We start from the raw sequence: 23,417 nt of genomic DNA, 5'->3' as shown, positions 1-23,417 counted from the left end.
TGTGTGTGAAAAATAACACAAAAAAATGACTACCCAAAAGTTTGACAAAGACTGGTGGTTAAATAAATTCATGGAAAGTGTGAAAATAAGTTTAACATAAAAGTGTGGTATATTGCTACAGTTGAATTTTATGCTCATTGATTTTGTATATTAACCCCTTAGTGACCAGACCACTTTTCAATTTGTTGAACTATGTTAAACTCTCCCAGGAACACCCACACATACACACGCACGGTTGTCTGGAATGGGGCAAATACCATCCTTGGAATTCTGCTACTTATATCTAAAGATAAGCATCCACTGGAGTCACCTTTCTGATGCAGATTTTTTTTAAATGACATACACCTCATTAGTACAACAAACAACTCTCCTTCTACACATTATGCCACTGATATTATTATTTTTTTTCACTCTTCCCAGAAATATAGCTGTGGATACACACACACACAATATGTTAAACACTACAAAGGATTTTGACATTTAAAGGGACATGAATCCCCCAAAATTATTTCATGATTTAGGTAGAACATACAATTTTAAACACATTTGCTTCATTATCTTGGTATCATTTGTTGAAGGAGCAGCAGTGCACTACTGCTTTCTAACTGAACACATGGGTGAGCCAATGGCAATTATTATATATATGCAACCACCAATCAGCAGCTAGAAGCTAGGTTCTTTGCTGCTCTGGAGGTTACCTAGATAAATCTTTCAGCAAAAAATAACAAGAGAAGGAAGCCAATTAAATAATAGAAGTAAATTGGAAAGTTGTTTAAAATTGTATGCTCTGTCTGAATCATGAATGTCTAATTATGACTTTACTGTCCCTTTAATGGATATTTTTAAAGATTCTAAACATAGTATTCAATGCTGAAATGAGGATATGTACTTGCAGAAGTTGTTCTACTATAAATATGCTGCACTAAAAACAAGTACAGTATTTGCATTTAAAATTAGTTTTTTTAGAGATGCAACTTTTGTAGATTGTACAGTTTCATAAAAATAGCCCACATTTGAATTGTAATTTGCAAACTGCAACTATAGGAAAGTTAGTCTGACACAAGTAGCTTAAATGATATAGGGAACCAGTAATGAATGAAATAACTGTCTAATATTTAATGACAAAGTTCAACAACTATTAATCCAGGTTTGCTTTTAATGTAACAAACATTAGTACGTGTATCAGATCTACATTTATAACTTAGATACATGGGGCTAAGTACAGTTAGTTCACAGTTTTTAATTTCAGTCTTCTGAACCCACTTACAGGCGAGATTTTCATGATTAACTTTTGTGAAAGTAGGTTAGTAGCCATGGTTACCGAGCAATGATCAAGTTAAAATATTTTTAAAACTTGCCCTGTTAGAGGGTCATGATCATTATTATTTATTTGTATAAATAATATAGTGCTTAAAGGGATGTTAAACATCTCTTGCTATTGAGAGGCCAAAAAACAAAGCATGTAAGTTACAGGACATGGTTTTTGTCCCTCTAGGGCAGTGCTTTCCAAACTGTGTGTCGTGACATGTTAGTGTGTCGGCGGCAGTGTGTAGGTGTATCTCTGCTTCAGCACAAATTTCTTTAAAGGGACATGAAACCCACATTTTTTTCTTTCATGATTTAGAAAGAGCATGCAATTTTAAACAACTTTCTAATATACTTCTATTATCCAATTTGTTTTATTCTCCTGATATTTTTTGCTGAAAAGCATATCTGGATAGGCTCAGTAGCTGCTGATTGGTTGCTGCACATAGATGTCTCGTGACATTGGCTCACCCATGTGTATTGCTATTTCTTCAACAAAGGATATCTAAAAAATGAAGCAAAATAGGTAATAGAAGTACATTGGAACGGTGTTTAACATTCTATTTTCTATCTAAATCATGAAAGAAAAATGTTAAGTTTAGTGTTCCTTTAAATTTTTTCAAAAAAAATTTTGGTTTCCGGCTTTCCACCTGCCTGCCGAGCACATCACGTGGTTGACAGAGTCAAAGTTCATCTTAACCTATTGGCACAGCTCAGTGGGAACTGAAATTATTCCCATTGGCGGCTTTGGCGGCACATTAGCTCTTGACTGCACTTGTAGTCTCCTCAATCGGCTTTTTTTTTAACCCCTTAATGACCACAGCACTTTTCCATTTTCTGTGCGTTTGGGACCAAGGCTATTTTTACATTTTTGCAGTGTTTGTGTTTAGCTGTAATTTTCTTCTTACTCATTTACTGTACCCGCACATATTATATACCGTTTTTCTCGCCATTAAATGGACTTTCTAAAGATACCATTATTTTCATCATATCTTATAATTTACTATAAAAAAAATGATAAAATATGAGGAAAAATGGAAAAAAACACACTTTTTCTAACTTTGACCCCCAAAATCTGTTACACATCTACAACCACCAAAAAACACCCATGCTAAATAGTTTCTAAATTTTGTCCTGAGTTCAGAAATACCCAATGTTTACATGTTCTTTGCTTTTTTTGCAAGTTATAGGGCCATAAATACAAGTAGCACTTTGCTATTTCCAAACCATTTTTTTCCAAAATTAGCGCTAGTTACATTAGAACACTGATATCTTTCAGGAATCCCTGAATATCCCTTGACATGTATGTATTTTTTTTTAGTAGACATCCCAAAGTATTGATCTAGGCCCATTTTGGTATATTTCATACCACCATTTCACCGCCAAATGCGATCAAATCCAAAAAATCGTTCACTTTTTCACAAATTTTTTCACAAACTTTCGGTTTCTCACTGAAATTATTTACAAACAACTTGTGCAATTATGGCATAAATGGTTGTAAATTCTTCTCTGGCATCCCCTTTGTTCAGAAATAGCAGACATATATGGCTTTGGCGTTGCTTTTTGGTAATTAGAAGGCCGCTAAATGCCACTGCGCACCACACGTGTTTTATGCCCAGCAGTTAAGGGGTTAATTAGGGAGCTTTTAGGGAGCTTGTAGGGTTAATTTTAGCTTTAGTGTAGTGTAGTAGACAACCCCAAGTATTGATCTAGGCACATTTTGGTATATTTCATGCCACCATTTCACCGCCAAATGCAATCAAATTAAAAAAAACTTAAAATTTTTCACAATTTTAGGTTTCTCACTGAAATCATTTACAAACAGCTTGTGCAATTATGGCACAAATGGTTGTAAATGCTTGTCTGGGATCCCCTTTGTTCAGAAATAGCAGACATATATGACTTTGGCGTTGCTTTCTGGTAATTAGAAGGCCGCTAAATCTTGCTGCGCCTCACACATGTATTATGGCTAGCAGTGAAGGGGTTAATTAGGGAGTTTGTAGGGAGCTTGCAGGGTTAATTTTAGCTTTAGTGTAGAGATCAGCCTCCCATCTGACACATCCCACCCCCTGATCTCTCCCAAACAGCTCCCTTCCCTTCCCTCCCCCACAATTGTCCCCGCCATCTTAAGTACTGGCAGAAAGTCTGCCAGTACTAAAATAAAAGGGGTTTTAAAAAAAAAAAAAATTTTTTTTTTAGCATATGTACATATGCTACTGTGTAGGATCCCCCCCTTAGCCCCCAACCTCCCTGATCCCCCCCAAAACCGCTCTCTAACCCTCCCCTCTGCCTTATTGGGGGCCATCTTGGGTACTGGCAGCTGTCTGCCAGTACCCAGTTTGCAATAAAAAGTGCAATAAAAAGTGCTTTTTTTGTTTTGTTTTTCTTTTCTGTAGTGTAGCTTCCCCCACCCCCACACAGACAAACCCCCACCACCTTGCTGATCGTTTGTTTTTTGTTTTTTTTTTTACTTTCAGCATTTTTAATTTTCAAAAGTTTCTGTAGTGTAGCGGTTCCCACCCGCTCCCTCCCCGTGCACGCGCCCGCCCCCACCCTCCCGTGCACGCGCGCGCGCCCGTGCGCGCCCCCAGCCACCCCCGCCCACGATCCCGCCCCCCATTCACATAACCAGGGCCATTGATGGCCGCCACCCGCCTCCCGGTTCGGCTCCCACCCACCAACGCAGTAAGCCACCGATCTCCGGTGCAGAGAGGGCCACAGAGTGGCTCTCTCTGCACCGGATGGCTTACAAAGGTTATTGCAGGATGCCTCCATATCGAGGCATCACTGCAATAACCGGAAAGCAGCTGGAAGCGAGCAGGATCGCTTCCAGCTGCTTTCCACACTGAGGACGTGCAGGGTACGTTCTCAGGCATTAACTGCCTTTTTTCTGAGGACGTACCCTGCACGTCCTCAGTCGTTAAGGGGTTAAATCTTGCACATACATACTGTTACTTGTAAATATATTATATAATTTATGTATGTGTCTTTATCTCTTAAAACAAGTTAGTTTAACCTCCTGTTTGCTAGTACAACTGAATTACTGTGTCGCAAAATTATGTAGGTCTAAAAAGTGTGTCGCCAACATGAAAAGTTTGGAAAGCTCTGCTCTAGGGAGTGTGGGACAAGCAAATTTTTTAACCAAAAGAAGGGAGCGTGGGACAAGCACAGTTTTTTCCTCAAAAAGCAAGAAGTGTTTGACTCATCATTAAGAGGCAACTAAAACAGGGAGTTTCTCTACGTTTTTGTGTTTGAATGATTATAGATTTGTCAGCAGGGGCACTACTATACATATACATAGGGTGACCATATTGTTGCTTTTAAAAGTGACACATATGAAAAATACATATGACTGGGCTGTTTAAAGAAATGTTTTGTATAAGAACCCTGGCATATGTATTTTTCATATGTGTCCCTTTTTAAAGCGGCAATATGGTCATCCTAACTATACAAAATAAATACTAATTTAGCTATATATGATGAATGAACAATTAAATAGAAAATATGTGGGGGGTTATGTTTTAATGTCAAGAAAAGTAAAAAAAAAAATAATATATATATATATATATATACCTTTGGGCCACAAGTGTCTATTCTATAATTAAGATTAATGCTACTTCAATTCCAACTATTTAAATGGTATTGTATGGTCAGTCTTTTTGTAAGGCAGAGATGGAATGCATATTTCCAGGTGTTATTTTTTTTCCAAGTACAGTTTATGTAATGTATATTTATTACCTAACATTTCATTAATTGGTCAGATTTTAAATGGATATTATACAAGCTTTTTAAATGCTCAGTGCAATACACAGATACATTTGCAAAATAAATGTTTAAAAGATTATGATCTCATCCACCCCCTGTGAAAAAAATGTATTTATGTATGCACCGTGCACCAGCATTTTAAACATAGCACTTCCTCAGAATGCCTAAGCTGTTAGTACCATGTGGTAATAACTAAATGTGTTATGATACAAGCCCCACTGGTGTTCTGAGCAGCTGCAGTATTTCAAATGCTGGTGCACTGAGAATATCTAGCTATGCTTCACATCCACGTGTAGAATTTTTTTTTACAACTAAAACAGTGATACTGTTACTAGAAGCATGTTTGCTAATTCATGTGTATTGTAAAATGTTTTTTTTCAAAGATGTAATTCATCTATGTGCATTTAAATTTTAACCAGAATGTCGCTTTAATACACCAAGGGGCATAAAAGTGCAAAACATGCTATAATATGTTAGAGCATTTTACATTTGCTCTGTTGCTTGCATAAAACTATTGTTTAACTTCTGCAAAAGTATTAAAAACAGCTAAAGTCAGTCCCAGAGCAACAGTTCTCTACTGGGAGCTAGCTGAATGCATTTGGCAAGAGACAATTGTTTGTAGTTGCCAATCACCAGCTAGCTCCCAGTAGTGCATGTCTGCTGCTGAGGATATGCATGTATGCTTATCAACTAAAGATACCGATAAATTACATTTGATACAATAAGTGAATTTAAAAGGGCCTAAAATTATAAGATTAATATATTTTATTGTCAAACATGAATGTGTAAATAAGCTTAAAACGACACTAAATAAATGAATGGTAGAATCATATATTCAAAGCAAAGATTAGCCTGAGAATTGCATACAGAGAATTACATACAGATGATTTAAAATAAATAAATAAAAATGATATATATATATATAATGCCTGTCACTGTTTTGTTACCTAGATTTCCTTCTCTGCTAAGGCCAGTTAGAGTCAGTTATAAATGAGTCACTGGAGTGTGCAACTAATAGCAGTGTAGAATATAGCAGTGTTAGAGACATGAAAATCCAAAAACTTTCTTTCAGAATTCAGACAGAGCATAAAAATTTAATTAACTTTCCAATTTACTTCTATGATCTAATTTGCTTTGTTCTCTTTGTATCCTTTGTTGAAAAGCATGCCTAGGTAGATTAGGGAACTGGAAACTAGCTGTTGAATGGTGGCTGTACATATATGCCTCTTGTGATTGGCTTACAGATGTGTTCAGCTAGCTCCCATTAGTACATTGCTGCTACTTCAATAAAGGATAGCAAGAGAATGAAGCAACATTGATAGTAGAAGTACATTGGAAAGTTCTTTAAAATTGCATGCTCTCTCTGAATCATGAAAGAAAAATGTTGAGTCTGATGTTCCATTACTAACACAAACTAGAAAGCGCACAGTTTTTAGAATAAAATTACGGAAATAAGAGGCAAATTAAATAATGAAAGTATATTGCAAAGTTGTTTTACTACACATAATTACACATTATTATTACTATGATCTCCATGATGTCCCTTTAATGTCTCATACACAGTAAATTTTATCTAGATATGATGGAATACCACATTGATGGACTGAACAAAAAGCAGGTGAAGATTAATTAAAGGGACATAATACTCATATGCTAAATCACTTTAAAGTGATGCAGCATAACTGTAAAAAGCTGACAGGAAAATATCACCTGAGTATCTCTATTTAAAAAATGAAGATATTTTACCTCAAATGTCCTAAGCTCACCAGAGTAAGTACTGTGTAAAAAAGTTATATTTCATTTACTGCCCAGCTGTAGGTAAAAAAAAGTTAAATTAAAAAAGGAAGAAATGAACAGCAGCCAATCAGCATCAGCAGTGCTGAGGTCATGAACTCTTTTACTGTGATCTCATGAGATTTCCCTTAACTCTCATGAGATTTTATAGTAAACTTCCTTAAACTGAATAGGGAAATAACAGGAGGCACGCTCCCTTGATGGTCTCCGAACAGGCATACTGATTTGCTGCTTAAAGGGATAGTAAACACCAAAAATGTTATTGTTTCAAAAAGATAGATAATCCCTTTATTTGCCATTCCCCAGTTTTGCATAACCAACACTGTTATAGAAATATACTTTTTACCTCTGGAATTACCTTGTATCTAAGCTTCTGCTGACTGCCTCCTTTATCTCAGATCTATTGACAGACTTGCATTTCAGGCAATTGGTGCTGACTCTTAAATAACTTCACGTGCATGAGCATAGTGTCATCTATATGAAACACATGAACTAACGCCCTCTAGCTGTGAAAGACTGTCAAATGCATTCAGATGAAGGGTGGCCTTCAAGGGCTTAGAAATTAGCATATGAGCCTACCTAGCTTTATCTTTCAAACTAAGAATAACAAGAGAACAAAGCAAATTTGAGTATAAAAATAAATTAGAAATTTGTTTAAAATGACATGCCCTAACTGAATCATTTTTTTATTTGGACTTTACTATCCCTTTAAAGTCCTTTACAATAGGGTGTGAATACTTAGGACATTTTGAGGTAGAATATCTTCCTTTTTTACATAGCAATGTTCAGGTGATATTTTCTAGTTAGCTTTTTACAGCTATGTTGCATCATTTTTAAGTGTTTTAACATTTTGGTATTATGGCCCTTTAAGATAAATTAGTACCAGATCTGGAAGATAAACAATGAAATGTCAAAAAGAATCACTGTGTTCAAATATAGTCATAGAAACTTCAATGTTGATTATGTTATTTAATGCTATTTAAAACTTCCAGATTTGTGATAATCATATTTGTGAATAAGAGGTGTGTTATTCGGTTGCTCAGTCATGTGATTAATGAAGGTTAAAGACACTGTCATCCTAAAATTCCAATAGATTAAAGGGACTTGAAACACAATTTTTTTCTTTCATGGTTTAGATAGAGCATGCGATTTTAAACAACTTTCTAATTTACTTCTATTATCTAATTTGCTTCATTTTCTTGATATAATTTGTTGAAAAGCATATCTAGATAGGCTCAGTAGCTGCTGATTGGTTGCTGCACATAGATGCCTCGTGTGATTGGCTCACCCATGTGCATTGCTATTTCTTCAACAGAGGATATCTAAAGAATTAAGCAAAGTAGATAATAGAAGTAAATTGGAATGTTGTTTAAAATGTTATTCTCTATCTGAATCATGAAAGAAAAAAAATGGGTTTAGTGGCCCTTTAATAACAATACACATAACTGTAAAGTCTTATCACCCATGGGAAATTAGCCAAAAAAACATGGTTCATCAATAAAACAAGACTAAGCTACCGTAATTACTCTATACATTCTTGGCAACATCATATGTTAAATGGTACATAGGAAATGTGTCCTTAAAATATGGGCATGCCAGATGTATTCACTCCATTTATTGTTCAATTTAATTAGATTACAAAAAGGAAGCTGATCTTTAGTTTCAGTAAATTATGATTTGAGGTTTGTTAAAGTGTTTTAGTGTCTCAAAAGATAGATTAATTAGGTTAACAGAAAAAATGCAATTACATATCTCTAAGTGTAAATGACTTGGCTGTCTGTGATAATTCTCTTCCTTATGATATCAAGGGATTTCCTCTACTCATTGTTTAACAAGCATCTGTTCAGTAGTTGGTCTCTATGAAGACTTCTGATTTAACTCTGCTGTTCATGGCCACTACTCATGTAGGACTATAGTGCAAATTCATGTTTAACCCCTTAAGGATCTGGAATTTTAGAGAAAAACTTGTCCAAGGTACCAGGTAATTTTTAACATTTTTACTATCACTCCATTTAAACAGAAATAGAGCCTTGTTTTGTTTTTATATACCACCAAAACTAATAGATAACCCAAGGTATTAATCTAGGCCCATTTTGGTATATTTCATGCAACCGTTTTAATGCCAAATGTGATTATATTAAAAAAATAGCTTTTTTATAAACCTTGGGTTTCTCACTGAAATTATTTACATAACGCTTGTGCAGTCATAACACAAATGATTTTAAAAATATTTCTGGAATCCCCTTCATTCAGAAATAGCAGATATGCATGGCTTTGCCATTGTTTTTTTGTAATAGAAGGCCGCTAATTGCAGCTGCGCACCACACTTGTAATATTCCTAGCAGTGTAGGGGTTTATCGGGTAGCTTGATTATAGCTGTAGTGTAGAGATTACCCTCCCACCTGACACCTCTCACCCCCAGATCCCTACCTGATCCCTCCCAAACAGCTCATTTCCTTCCCTCACCCCCTACTGGTCAGCACTATCTTAGGTACTGACAAACTGTCAGTATGCAGTTTAGGGATATTATAATATATATTTTTTTCAATTTCTGCCATCTTAGGTACCAAATCTTTTTTACGTAGCATATGCTACATGGATAGATAAATAATGGCTTGACCTTACATGCCTCAATATGTTGTATGTTAGGATACTAAACTAAGTTAAAAATTAAAATTAACGATATTAGAGCAAGAGTTTGGTATAGCTTCCCCTTGTCCACTTAACATTTTGAAATTATTGAAATAAACTGTATGAATGTTTGATGAGTATGAGACCAGCAACTTAACTAATACAAATAAAGTGTATTTATAGAAAAGGAGGGTTACCAGTAAATGACATGTATGGCTTGTACTAGTGATATAAGAGTAGATTATGTTAATAAATGAGGCAGATACTCCAAGGTCATAGACAGATTTATTAAGTCTTATTGAAGGGAATGAAGTGTAGAACTATCATTTCAATTAATAATAAACTCAAACATTGATATGATGCAAGCAGCACTATTTAACTTTAAAGGATTTCTAAACCTAGTAGAATTGCATTGTTAATAAATACATGATAAAAAAAAGTCAGTGCAAAAGCACTTAGTTTGAATTTCAAATGTGTAGTAGATTTTGTTTCTGACAAATGCAAAGTTAGTTCAATTTTCTTTCCTAATGCATCATGTGACAGTCATCAGCCAATCACAGAATGCACATGCATATATCTGTGAATCTTACACATGCTCAGTAGGAGCTGGTGCCTCAGAAAGTAACAATATAAAATGAAGATTATGCACATTTAGATAACGGAAGTGAATTTGAAAGTTGTTTAAAATTGTGTGCTTTATCTGAATAATGAAAGTTTAATTTTGTCTTGACCGGCCCTTTAATCGTCATATCCTTATTATATATCAAAATTAACAAGAAAAGCAAAAAGTAATGTAACGTCCATGTAATATGTTACATATATGTGTCTTAAAATATACTTTCACCACAATAATAAGTATTAGAATATTAGTTTCAAAAAGAGAAAGTCAACTATTATTGAGAAAACAAACATTTGTTGTTATTTTAGTAATGTGTTTATTAAAGGAATAGGAAAGCTAAAATTACATTTTCATGATTCAGGGAGAGCATGCATACTTAACTTTACAATGTACTTCTATCAAATTTGCTTTGTTCTCTTTGTGTCCTTTGTGGAAGAGAATACATAGATAGGCTCAGGACTAGCAATATACTGCTGGGAGCTAGCTATGATTGATGGCTGCACATGTATGCCCTTTGTCTTTGGATCACCAGATGTGTTCAGCTAGCTCACAGTAGTGCATAGCTTCTTCTGGGCGTACCCTTCAACAAAATATACCAAAAGAACAAAGAAAATGTTTCAATAAAAGTTGTTTAAAAATGCATGCTCTATGTGTATCAAGCATGTGTATTTTGACTTACTTACCCTTTAAAGAGTAACAGAGCAGGTTAAATGCATTTATGAAGAAAGGTCAGATAATTCATGAAGCAGTTTGTATATAGGAGAGGTAGAGGCTGAAATGTGTGAGACATAAGGCTTTTCAATTACCTCATGGGTCGCTTCTGTGCTGGATCTTTGACCCTTGAATTAATAAGGGCAGGTCAGCTTGTCATATGGTTAGTGTTTGAAGTTAGTTTTAGTGACCACAACACAATGATTTCCCTCTCTTTATCACAACACATATTTACTTGTGACATAAACTGAATATCATCTTTTTATAACATTTGTGCAGTTACTATAAGTACTTTACAGTAACTTTACTAGTATGTTATGCTTAGACTCAATGCCCTTTAGCACTAAGGGATGCTGCTATTGTGGGATTGTATTTTGTACCTATAGCGTATTCTTTAGAAGAAAAGTTTATCATCCATAAATGTATCAGCTTTATATTTTGTAACAGCTTTAAAGCAAACATTTTGTCCTTTTATTTTGTAAACTCTATTTATTGTGTTGTTTTTGTTTCCATAGTTTCACAGTAAGGGTCTGTGCAACAGTATCAGGTCAAAGCATTCCATCCAAAATAGGTAAGTTCTCTATTTACACTGACTGGTCTATGGCAAAGCTGCAACAAAGTAAAACATCTATTGACCTAAAGACTGTTGTTACTTGTTTATTTGTGTATTTGTAAATGAGAAATGGCTGGAGTGTAGAATATAGAAATCACATTTTTTAAAAGAAAGAGAGAGTTTTATTTCATCACTACTAGTATATAAAACTATGGTGGTACCATAGGGAAGTTAAGATTTTATATAATGAAATTGGCAACAAAGTATCAATCTTGTTATATTCAGTAATTTTGTGGTCCACTATCTGCCAAGTTTGTGTTAAAATGAATTGAATTATTTGACAACTTATAGTTCAATAGCAAAATCACAAGTGTCAAATATATTCATATTTTATTATTTTTCTGCTGTGACCTAAATTTAATTTTTCTTACTCACATGCAAGTATGTCATTCATTATTTTGTATTGCTATAAATAAGCTGTCTGCTTGCCATATTAAGGCTTGTCTGCAATATTACCATATTAAGACCAAAATCAGAGCACATTGTAGATGGAAAATACTCAGAGAATTTCTTGAATCCAAGGATCGCCAGAAATGCACCTAACTTATTCAGTTCCAGAGTCCAACATCAAACATAACAGTTTTTGAAGGCAGTTATCCAACAACACTATTTTAGTTTATAGGCAGACCCACATATTTTAAAAAAAATTGAATGTCCTATAAAGTCTTTCCGATGTCTTAATTTCCTTTGTTGCTACACAGAGCTTACTCTCGAATGCTCACCTACCTGTCTCATACTTAATAAATAAGCTTCAAAGTACAACACAGAGGTTTGTGAGACTAGAGGGATCAGTCCTGAATAAAAGTAGCAGTTTTTAATAATAGAAAACAATTTATATAAATTTTATCTATATCATTTTTGTGTGTTATCACATAAGTATATTAAAGGGACATTAAACACTTTGAGATTGTAATATATAATGATAAACTGTATAAATAAAAAAAAGCTCTGCAATATACTTTCATTATTAATTTTGTCCCCTTTTCCTGTAATTCCATTCTGAAATGTTGAGCTTTTCAGTTGCTGTTAGAAATGGAAGTGCAGAACACTGATATATTCCACACAGCCATTGGCTGCAGACTGTAGTGACCTATTTTATTGATAACATTCCCCAATTGGCCACAGCAGAGAAGGTAACCTAAGTTACAACATGGCATCTCCTATTGATTTATAGACACTAAAACTTTACACTTATTTTTTCAATATTTAAACAGTTATTTAGTGTTTAATGTCCCTTTAAAATGGTAAAAATGCTTAAATTTGTAAACATTAAAGGGATATGAAACCCAATTTTTTTTATTTTATGATTTAGAAAGAGCATGCAATTTTAAACATCTTACTAATTTACTTCTATTATTTCATTTTCTTCATTCTCTTGATATCCTTTGTTGAAAATCATATCTAGATAGGCTTGGTGGCTGCACAGGATGCCTTGTGTGATTGGCTTACCCATGTGCATTGCAATTTTTCAACAAAGGATATCTGAAAAAATGAAGCAATATATATATATATATATATATATATATATATATATATAACAGTTTCATTCATACAAATGGTTTGGTATTTCAGGTGATGTGATGTTTTTGAATTGAATTTAACCTATACGTTTTATAAAACTCCATATGAGTACTAATTAGAAGGAATTGTACTAATAAATTAAAAGGTATGTTTAGGTTAATGGTAATTCCTTTGAAATCAGCGACGTTCTTACAATATGTTTCAATGTTGTTATTCCAAGAAAAGCAATGCTTTTGTGGTTTATAACTTTATTATTGACTTCATACAGCCTGTATTGTGTACATTATAAAGTACTCATCAACTTGGCATCCAATCAATTTTTAAGAATCTCTAATATATTTTTAAACTGTTATTGCTGTTTTTAGGGACACCAGCGAAATTATAGGGGATCTGTAAATAATTTAATTTTTTATTGAGATTTTTCCTCTTGAAAATATAAGTTTTATCAACCTTTTTATTGTTTCAAATTAATATTTTTCACAATAGAGCATTGCAAATGTTTAAGATACATGTAGAAGTTAAATAATCCTTATTTTTAAAATGACTTTATTAGTAACTGTTAAAGGGACAGACTACTTGATGTTTTTTATTGTTTAAAAAATAACGCCTTTATTAACCAGTCCCCAGCTTTTCATAACAAATATTGTTATATTAATATACTTTATAACCTCTGTTTGCCTGTTTCTATGCCCAAGCAGGCCGCACCTTATCTCAGTGCTTTTTAAATCTTGCACATCTTCTAGACAGTGCTAGTTCACATGTACCATATAGATAACATTTACTCACTCCTGTGAATGATAATGGTTATGCAAGAACCAGCACTTATTGGCTAAAATGCAAGACTGTAAAAAGCACTGAGATAAGGGGCGGTCTGCAGTGGTTTATATAAAGGTAATCATACAGATAAAATGTATAGTAATATAACAGTGTTTGTTATGCAGAACTGGGGAATTGTTAATAAAGGAATTATCTATCTTTTAAGACAATAACAATTTTCAAGTTGACTGTCCCTTTAATATTTACAAGACCAACTGTTTATCTAAACTAGCAATTTTAAAATGTTTAATTGTAAATAAAATGGTGCACAATTATTAATTATCAACAGTTGTTACTAGTGAATCAAATTTATTAAAGAGATATGAAATACAACATTTTCGTTCTGGATTCAGATAGACCATACAATTTAACATAACTTTCCAATTTACTTCTAGTATCAAATTTGCTTCATTCTTTTGGTATCCTTTGTTCATGGAGCATTAATAGACTACTAAGAGCTAGCAGAACACATCAGGTGAGCCAATGACAAGAGGCATGTAAGTGCAGCCACCAATCTGCAACTAGCTCCCAGAAGTGCATTGCTTCTCTTGAACCTACCTAGGTATCCTTTTCAACAAAGAATGGGGAGAAAATAAACCTAAAGCAAATTAGAAAATTAAAGTAACTTGGAAAGTTATTTAAAATTGCATGGTCAATCTGAATACATTTTTATTTTACTGCCCCTTTAAGAATAAAAATAGAAAAAGGTAATAGTGACAAACATGACTTTAGTTAATATTTTTAAGTTTTTTTAATGGATTTATTGTTGGGTATTAGAGGATGGAGCTAATATAGATGATGGAAGAGAGGCTAAGACAGAGGGAAACATTTCGTGACTACAAAGCTCAGAGGGAGATGGTTATATGATAAGGGGAGGGAGGTAAAGAGCATGAGAAAACTGGGAAGGACATGGTGGGGAATATTAGAGGAAGTCTATGATTGAATCTAAGGGGGGGGGTGGAAATTGGAGAGGGTCTGTGAAAGGTGAGAGAGTAAAGTAGGCAGAGGGACTCTGACAGAGAGGTTGCTGAATTTAAAATGCGGTTTATTAGACAGGCAGGAGATATAAAAGAAGAGGGATGGGTTTAAGGAGGACAGAGGGGAGATACAAGGTGTTACTTCTATTCATCACACAGACAATAAGAAAAAGTACGTTTATTATTGATGCACCTTTTTAACCCCATATTTCCCAGTGTACCCTGCATTTTATTTTGTTATTTGAACAATGCTTTTATTATATCAGTGTTACTTAACTCCAGTCCTCAATACCCCTAACAGGCCAGATCTTCATAATATCTTAAATAGTGCACAGGTGAAATAATCAGCTGATCAGTAACCATGGTTACTAACCTTCTGTCACCCATCAGCTGATTATTTCAACTGTACTCTAGTTAAAGGGACATGAAACCCAACATTTTTCTTTCATGATTCAGATGGATTATACATTTTTGAACAGCTTTCCAATTGACTTATTCTTCATCTTGTTTTGAAGAAATAGCAATGCACTCCTGGGTGTTAGCTAAACACATTTGTAAGACAATGACAATGGGCATACAAGTTCAGCCACCAATCAGCTAGCTTGAAGCTCCTGAGCCTATCTAGATTTTTTTAGCTTTTCAGGAAAGGATACAAAGAGAATGAAGCAAATTAGATAGTAGAAGTAAATTAGAAAGGTGTTTAAAATGGTATGCTCTATCTGAATCATGAAATAAACATTTTGTGTTTCATGTCCCCTTAAGTGAAAATCTGGCTTGTTAGAGGTACTTTAGGACTGGAGTTGAGAAACACTCGGCTAGATTATGAGTTTTTGTCGGTAAGGCTGTGCGGTACTAACAAGCCTTTTTTTCTTACCGCTCACTTAAGCCAACGCTGGTATTACAACGCTGGTTTTCTTCAAGCCGGCGTTAGCCTCAGAAAAGTGAGCGTTGAGCAAAATTTATCTCCACATCTCACTTCAATACCAGCGTTGCTTAAGTCAGCGGTAAGCTGGCAAAATGTGCTCGTGCACGATTTCCCCATAGGAAACAATGGGGCTGAGCTGGCTGAAAAAAACCTAATACCTGCAAAAAAGCAGCGTCCAGCTTCTAACGCAGTCCCATGGTTTCCTATGGGGAAATTAATTTTATGTCTGCACCTAACACCCTAATATGAACCCCGAGTCTAAACACCCCTAATCTTACATTTATTAACCCCTAATCTGCCGCCCCCGACACTTCGCCACCTACATTATATTATTAACCCCTAATCTGCCGCTCCGGACACCGCCGCCACCTACATTATACTTATGAACCCCCTAATCTGATGCCCCGAACATCGCCAAACCCTACATTATATTTATTAACTCCTAATCTGCCCCCCCCCATGTTGCTGCAACTATATTAAATTTATTAACCCCTAATCTGCCGCCGCCGCCAACGTCGCCACCAATATAATAAATGTATTAACCCCTAAACCTAAGTCTAACCCTAACACCCCCCTAACTTAAATATAATTTAAATACATCTAAATAAATTTACTACAATTAAATAAATTAATCCTATTTAAAACTAAATACCTATAAAATAAACACTAAGCTAGCTACAATATAACTAATAGCTACATTGTAGCTAGCTTAGGATTTATTTTTATTTTACAGGCAAGTTTGTATTTATTTTAACTAGGTACAATAGTTATTAAATAGTTATTAACTAGGGGGGGCGGAGCCTATGCTTGGAGCGGCAGGACGTGTTTTGGAGAAGCTCCTGCTTGTACTCTATAAACTGAAGAGCTATTCTACTAAAGATTGTTTTTTTTTTTTGGGAAGCTAAGACTGTCTACCCAATATATTTGAAGTACAGGAGCGATCGACTGACACCCTGACCTATGTTATCCAAGTGAGCTGCGCACACGGCTTGTGAATAGCGTGGCTAGGGCTGCCGCATATATTTCCCCTTCAGGCCCCTGGGTCTAAAAGTACCCAGATACGATTACTCCTACAATCCTTGGTTCCGAGCCTAAGGACTATTAGGACTACCTTACAAAGTTTGGTATTTTGTATAATATGGAAGATACTCTGCAGGAGCTGCAAAATATTTTTTCAGATTTCAGAGAGGAATTGTTGGGACTAACGGAACAGTTGAGACAGAATGTCAAACCGGATGAGGCTCAAAATTGCTATAGCTGGAATCTGCCAGTAGCCAGTTCTATACCCCCGGAACAACGGGAGCAACCTCCTGAATATGCGGAGAGGAAGTGTGTTGGCCCGACCTCATGGCAACCAGCCATTTCAAAAGAATGGGCTTTAGTTCAGTCGGCTCATTTGTCATACAGGCCTATGCCCACACGGGACGATCCTCACGCTCATTTAGTGCTCGTGCCTTATGCTAAATGGATAGAGATGCGGAGCCCCTGTTCGTGGACCGCGGAGTCTTACATGCATGATTGGCTGTTTGTCTCTGGGGAGCATGATGGAAGTATATGCATGCATCTGAACCTGAAGTTGATAGCCTCAGCAATACAACACTGTTCCGGAGGAACTGGAATCACGGCTATGAAATTCCTATCTGGCTGCTTTGACACCCCACTGGGACATACGTTCTGGCATTTTGATGTGGGGTAGGATAGACATTGTTTGACTGACAGAAACTGTCTTGCTCCGATAGTGGGACACTATTTTGATTCAGTTTGGGAGACTTTCTAGATAGTTCTAAGAAGCATGGTTACGACTATAGTTAGACACAGTCTACTGCTCTGTTTGTTTATCCATATATGTACTATATGGTCTTTTTTTTTTTAGAAAAGCCTAATTATACCTTGTATATGATGCCTATATCAGTCGTATTTGATATGTGTTTTTTATAATAATAGAAAGCCTATGCAATTATGTGTATGTTCTACTACCCAGATTTTATCCGTTTGTCTGGGTCTTTAATTACTTATGGAATCTGTTCCCCATGTACGAGTCTTAACATGCCTAGTGGGTGGCAGACTTTGGGATGGGGAACCCTATTGAGTTATACTTTAGGCGATACAGAGCTATATTCATACCTAGAAGTAAATCATTTAGATAACTTTAGCTATAACTGTTTCTCCCTGCTTGCTGTTTAAGTAATATAAGTTGTGCTATATTTGTACCTAGGCATTCATTTTTCCTATGTTAGTTAACATATGCTAGGTAACCAGAATGTGTCTTAGATAAACAATTTCTCTATGCTTTTTTAATTCTATATACCATTACCCTCTATTTATCTCCTGGATACACCCTGGCTATGTAGTTCCAGAATGTAAGGTTATCGTCTGGGACCGCGATTCAAATAGTTCTCCCTTCCATGTAGTATTACTGGTTATCTTTTTTTCTCTTTTTTTTTTAAGTCCACTCCTCCGTAAAGAAGCAATACCCCTTTTCTTTCATTATTGATCATATGGGTGCAACGATCTTTATAAATCTTATGGATGGTTCATACTTAACATTAGGCTGATGGACTATTAGTTTCAATTACTATATGCCAGACCAGTGATAGTAGACACCTTACATAAAGAAAAGAGATCTGGGTTAATGAACAAGCCTGAGTTTAATTCAATGATCCTATATAGTGCATGATTAGTTATTTTTCTCTATGCTCCATAGTAGCGCTTTATTCCTGTGTTTATGCTCAGAATTGTATATTATGTCTAGGTAATTGCAGATACAAGGGTTTAAAAATAGCCCTATATGCCACTTAGAAAATCTGAGGTAAATTTTGGCTTGAACACGCCACATAGGTAGTTTTTTTCTTTTTATGCTATATAATAATGTGGTATAACTTGATTTATGTACAGTGCTGTATGTTATTGTTATTTGCCCTTACTGGTTGAGGGTGTCTGCACATGAATATACTGTACTGTTATTTATTTTTTTTCTTCCTCAATAAAAAATATTTAAAAAAAAAAATAGTTATTAACTATTTAATTACTTCCTAGTTAAAATAAAATTTACCTGTAAAATAATTCCTGACCTAAATTACAATTACACCTAACACTACACTATCATTAAATTAATTAAATAAATTACCTACAATTACCTACAATTAACTACAATTAAATAAAATAAACTAAAGTACAAAAAAAACTAAATTACAGAAAATAAAAAAAGAATTACATTTTTTTAAAACTAATTACACCTAATCTAATCCCCCTAATAAAATAAAAAAGCCCCCCAAAATAATAAAATTCCCTACCCTATACTAAATTACAAATAGCCCTTAAAAGGGCCTTTTGCGGGGCATTACCCCAAAGTAATCAGCTCCTTTTACCTGTAAAAAAAAAGACAATACCCCCCCAACATTACAACCCACCACCCACACACCCAACCCTACTCTGAAACCCACCCAATCCCCCCTTAAAAAAACCTAACACTACCCCCTTGAAGATCACCCTACCTTGAGCCGTCTTCACCCAGCCGGGCAGTGGAAGTGGAAGTGGACGTCCAGAGGGGAAGAAGTCTTCATCCGATCCGGCCAGAAGAGGACCTCCAGACCGGCAGAAGTCTTCATCCAGGTGGCATCTTCTATCTTCTTCCATCCGGAGCGGAGCGGGTCCATCTTGAAGACATCCGACGCGGAGCATCCTCTTCCGTCCGACGGCGACTGAAGAATGAAGGTTCCTTTAAGTGACGTCATCCAAGATGGCGTCTCTTCAATTCCGATTGGCTGATAGCCAATCGGAATTAAGGTAGGAAAAATCCTATTGGCTGGAGCAGTCAGCCAATAGGATTGAAGTTCAATCCTATTGGCTGATCCAATCAGCCAATAGGATTGAGCTTGCATTCTATTGGCTGATTGGAACAGCCAATAGAATGCGAGATCAATCCTATTGGCTGATTGCATCAGCCAATAGCATTTTTCCTACCTTAATTCCGATTGGCTATTAGCCAATCGGAATTGAAGGGACGCCATCTTGGATGACGTCACTTAAAGGAACCTTCATTCTTCAGTCGCCGTCGGACGGAAGAGGATGCTCCGCGTCGGATGTCTTCAAGATGGATCCGCTCCGCTCCGGATGGAAGAAGATAGAAGATGCCGTCTGGATGAAGACTTCTGCCGGTCTGGAGGTCCTCTTCTGGCCGGATCGGATGAAGACTTCTGCCCCTCTGGACGTCCACTTCCACTTCCACTGCCCGGCTGGGTGAAGACGGCTCAAGGTAGGGTGATCTTCAAGGGGGTAGTGTTAGGTTTTTTTAAGGGGGGATTGGGTGGGTTTTAGAGTAGGGTTGGGTGTGTGGGTGGTGGGTTGTAGTGTTGGGGGGGTATTGTATTTTTTTTTCCAGGTAAAAGAGCTGATTACTTTGGGGCAATGCCTGGCAAAAGGCCCTTTTAAGGGCTATTAGTAATTTAGTATAGGGTAGGGAATTTTATTATTTTGGGGGGCTTTTTATTTTATTAGGGGGATTAGATTAGGTGTAATTAGTTTAAAAAATGTAATTCTTTTTTTATTTTCTGTAATTTAGTGTTTGTTTGTTATTTTGTACTTTAGTTTATTTAATTTAATTGTAGTTAATTGTAGGTAATTTATTTAATTAATTTAATGATAGTGTAGTGTTAGGTGTAATTGTAATTTAGGTTAGGAATTATTTTACAGATAAATTTGTACTTATTTTAACTAGGAAGTTATTAAATAGTTAATAACTATTTAATAACTATTGTACCTAGTTAAAATAAATACAAAGTTGCCTGTAAAATAAAAATAAATCCTAAGCTAGCTACAATGTAACTATTAGTTATATTGTAGCTAGCTTAGGGTTTATTTTATAGGTAAGTATTTAGTTTTAAATAGGATTAATTTATTTAATAGTAGTAAATTTATTTCGTTTTATTTAAATTATATTTAAGTTAGGGGGTGTTAGGGTTAAGGTTAGACTTAGGTTTAGGGGTTAATAAATTTAATATAGTAGCTGCGACATTGGGGGCGGCAGATTAGGGGTTAATAAATGTAGTTAAGTGTCGGCGATGTTAGGGACGGCAGATTGGGGGTTAATAAAATTTAACTAGTGTTTGCGACGCGGGAGTGCAGCGGTTTATGGGTTAATAAATTTATTAAAGTGGCGGAGATGTCCGGTCAGCAGATTAGGGGTTAAACATTTTAGTTAAGTGTTTCCGATGTGGAGGGGGCCTTGGTTTAGGGGTTAATAGGTAGTTAATGGGTGTTAGTGTACTTTTTAGCACTTTAGTTAAGAGCTTTATGTTCCGGCATTAGCCCATAAAACTCTTAACTACTGACTTTTAAATGCGGTAGGAGTGTTGCCAAGAGAGGGTGTACCGCTCACTTTTTCAGGCAATCGTAATACCGGCGTTAGGCAAATCCCATTAAAAAGATAGGATACGCAATTGACGTAAGGGGATTTGCGGTATGCTAAAATCACGGAAAAAAAGTGAGCGGTACACCTGTACCTGCCAGACTCGTAATACCAGCGGGCGTTAAAAAGCAGCGTTGGGACCCCTCAACGCTGCTTTTTAAGGCCAACGCAAGACTCGTAATCTAGGCGACTGTATTTAAAGTGTAAAATATTTTTTTTCAAAACTCCATGTTGGTGCAGCTGAATGTTTTTCTATGTCAGAAAACCGACATGTCTCCAGAGCTAATCCATGTTTCATCCTAATAACTGTAGAATTCTTTGTTGAAAAGCATACCTAGGTGAGCTCAGGAGAAGCAATACACTACTGAGAGCTAGGATGCTGATTGGTGGCTGCACATATGATTAGCTGCCCGATGTGTTCAGCTAGTAGTGTGTTGCTGCTCCTTTAGCAAAGGATACTAAGATAATTAAACAAATTTGACAATAGAATTAAATTGGAAAATTGTTGAAAATTGTATACTCTGAGTCATGAAAGAAACATTTTTGGGTTTTATATTCCTTTAAAATGAACATTAGATCATATGAATCATGAATATTAATCTACATAACTAGGACTGCCATGATTTAATCAGTCCTTAGTATAATACGACATGACAACGCTTTACTTTATAGTTATATTAAAGTATACACATTCTGTTTTGTGTGCCTTAAAAATAAGCAGATTAAATTACTTCCCCTTGTGTTTATTTATACCTTGCATATATGGAAACTGTGTTTTTTCTAAGGTTAATATATCTACTCTTCCTCTTTACTCAAGACACACAATATCTGTTCTATAAACAGTTCCATGTTCTTCACAGTGGGACATCCCTCACAGCTAGTAATCAACTTTGGCAGTTCTGCCAAAAAAATGAAAAAATAAACAATTAGATTTGTTTTCTTAATTCTGGCTTTTGTTTTACAATGTAGCTGCTAAATAAATATGTTATTCTTCATGTAATTGTATGTGCAACTTCTTCAATTTATTTTGAATTACCATATTTGCTTGATGTAGGGTTTTACACGTCATAATTTTTTTAAGGCACGACTTCCAGTAAACATAAACTGTTCCAAACTGTGGCCTAGATTTGGAGTTCGGCGGTAGCCGTCAAAACCAGCGTTAGAGGCTCCTAACGCTGGTTTTGGCCGCCCGCTGGTATTTGGAGTCAGTGATTAAAGGGTCTAACGCTCACTTTTCAGCCGCGACTTTTCCATACCGCAGATCCCCCTACGCCATTTGCGTATCCTATCTTTTCAATGGGATCTTTCTAACGCTGGTATTTAGAGTCGTTTCTGAAGTGAGCGTTAGAGCTCTAACGACAAAATTCCAGCCGCCTGAAAATAGCAGGAGTTAAGAGCTTTCTGGCTAACGCTGGTTCATAAAGCTTTTAACTACTGTACCCTAAAGTACACTAACACCCATAAACTACCTATGTACCCCTAAACCGAGCTCCCCCCACATCGCCGCCACTCGATTAAAATTTTTAACCCCTAATCTGCCGACCGCCACCTACGTTATACTTATGTACCCCTAATCTGCTGCCCCTAACCCCGCCGACCCCTGTATTACATTTATTAACCCCTAACCTGCCCCCCACAACGTCGCCGCCAGCTACTTAAAATAATTAACCCCTAATCTTCCGACCGCAAAGCGCCGCCACCTACGTTATCCCTATGTACCCCTAATCTGCTACCCCTAACACCGCCGACCCCTATATTATATTTATTAACCCCTAATCTGCCCCCCTCAACGTCGCCGACACCTGCCTACACTTATTAACCCCTAATCTGCCGAGCGGACCTGAGCGCTACTATAATAAAGTTATTAACCCCTAACCCGCCTCACTAACCCTATCATAAATAGTATTAACCCCTAATCTGCCCTCCCTAACATCGCCGACACCTACCTTCAATTATTAACCCCTAATCTGACGACCGGAGCTCACCGCTATTCTAATAAATTGATTAACCCCTAAAGCTAAGTCTAACCCTAACACTAACACCCCCCTAACTTAAATATAATTTACATCTAACGAAATTAATTAACTCTTATTAAATAAATTATTCCTATTTAAAGCTAAATACTTACCTGTAAAATAAATCCTAATATAGCTACAATATAAATTATAATTATATTATAGCTATTTTAGGATTAATATTTATTTTACAGGCAACTTTTTAATTATTTTAACCAGGTACAATAGCTATTAAATAGTTAAGAACTATTTAATAGTTACCTAGTTAAAATAATAACAAATTTACCTGTAAAATAAATCCTAACCTAAGATATAATT

The 23,417-nt window shown here is 35.7% G+C and overlaps 1 protein-coding gene across 1 annotated transcript in view; it reads left to right on the top strand.

The window, feature by feature from the left end:
* Positions 1–23,417, top strand: part of ITGA8 (integrin subunit alpha 8) — a 300,431-nt gene that overhangs the window by 176,735 nt on the left and 100,279 nt on the right. The window contains exon 16 of the mRNA XM_053714013.1: positions 11,341–11,396. Within this exon, the coding sequence (XP_053569988.1) occupies positions 11,341–11,396 (56 nt within the window). The remainder of the gene's footprint in view (positions 1–11,340; positions 11,397–23,417) is intronic.

Source organism: Bombina bombina, chromosome 5 (genome assembly GCF_027579735.1).
Source record: "Bombina bombina isolate aBomBom1 chromosome 5, aBomBom1.pri, whole genome shotgun sequence".
Lineage (NCBI taxonomy): Eukaryota > Metazoa > Chordata > Amphibia > Anura > Bombinatoridae > Bombina > Bombina bombina.
This window is presented reverse-complemented; position numbering and strand designations above follow the sequence as displayed.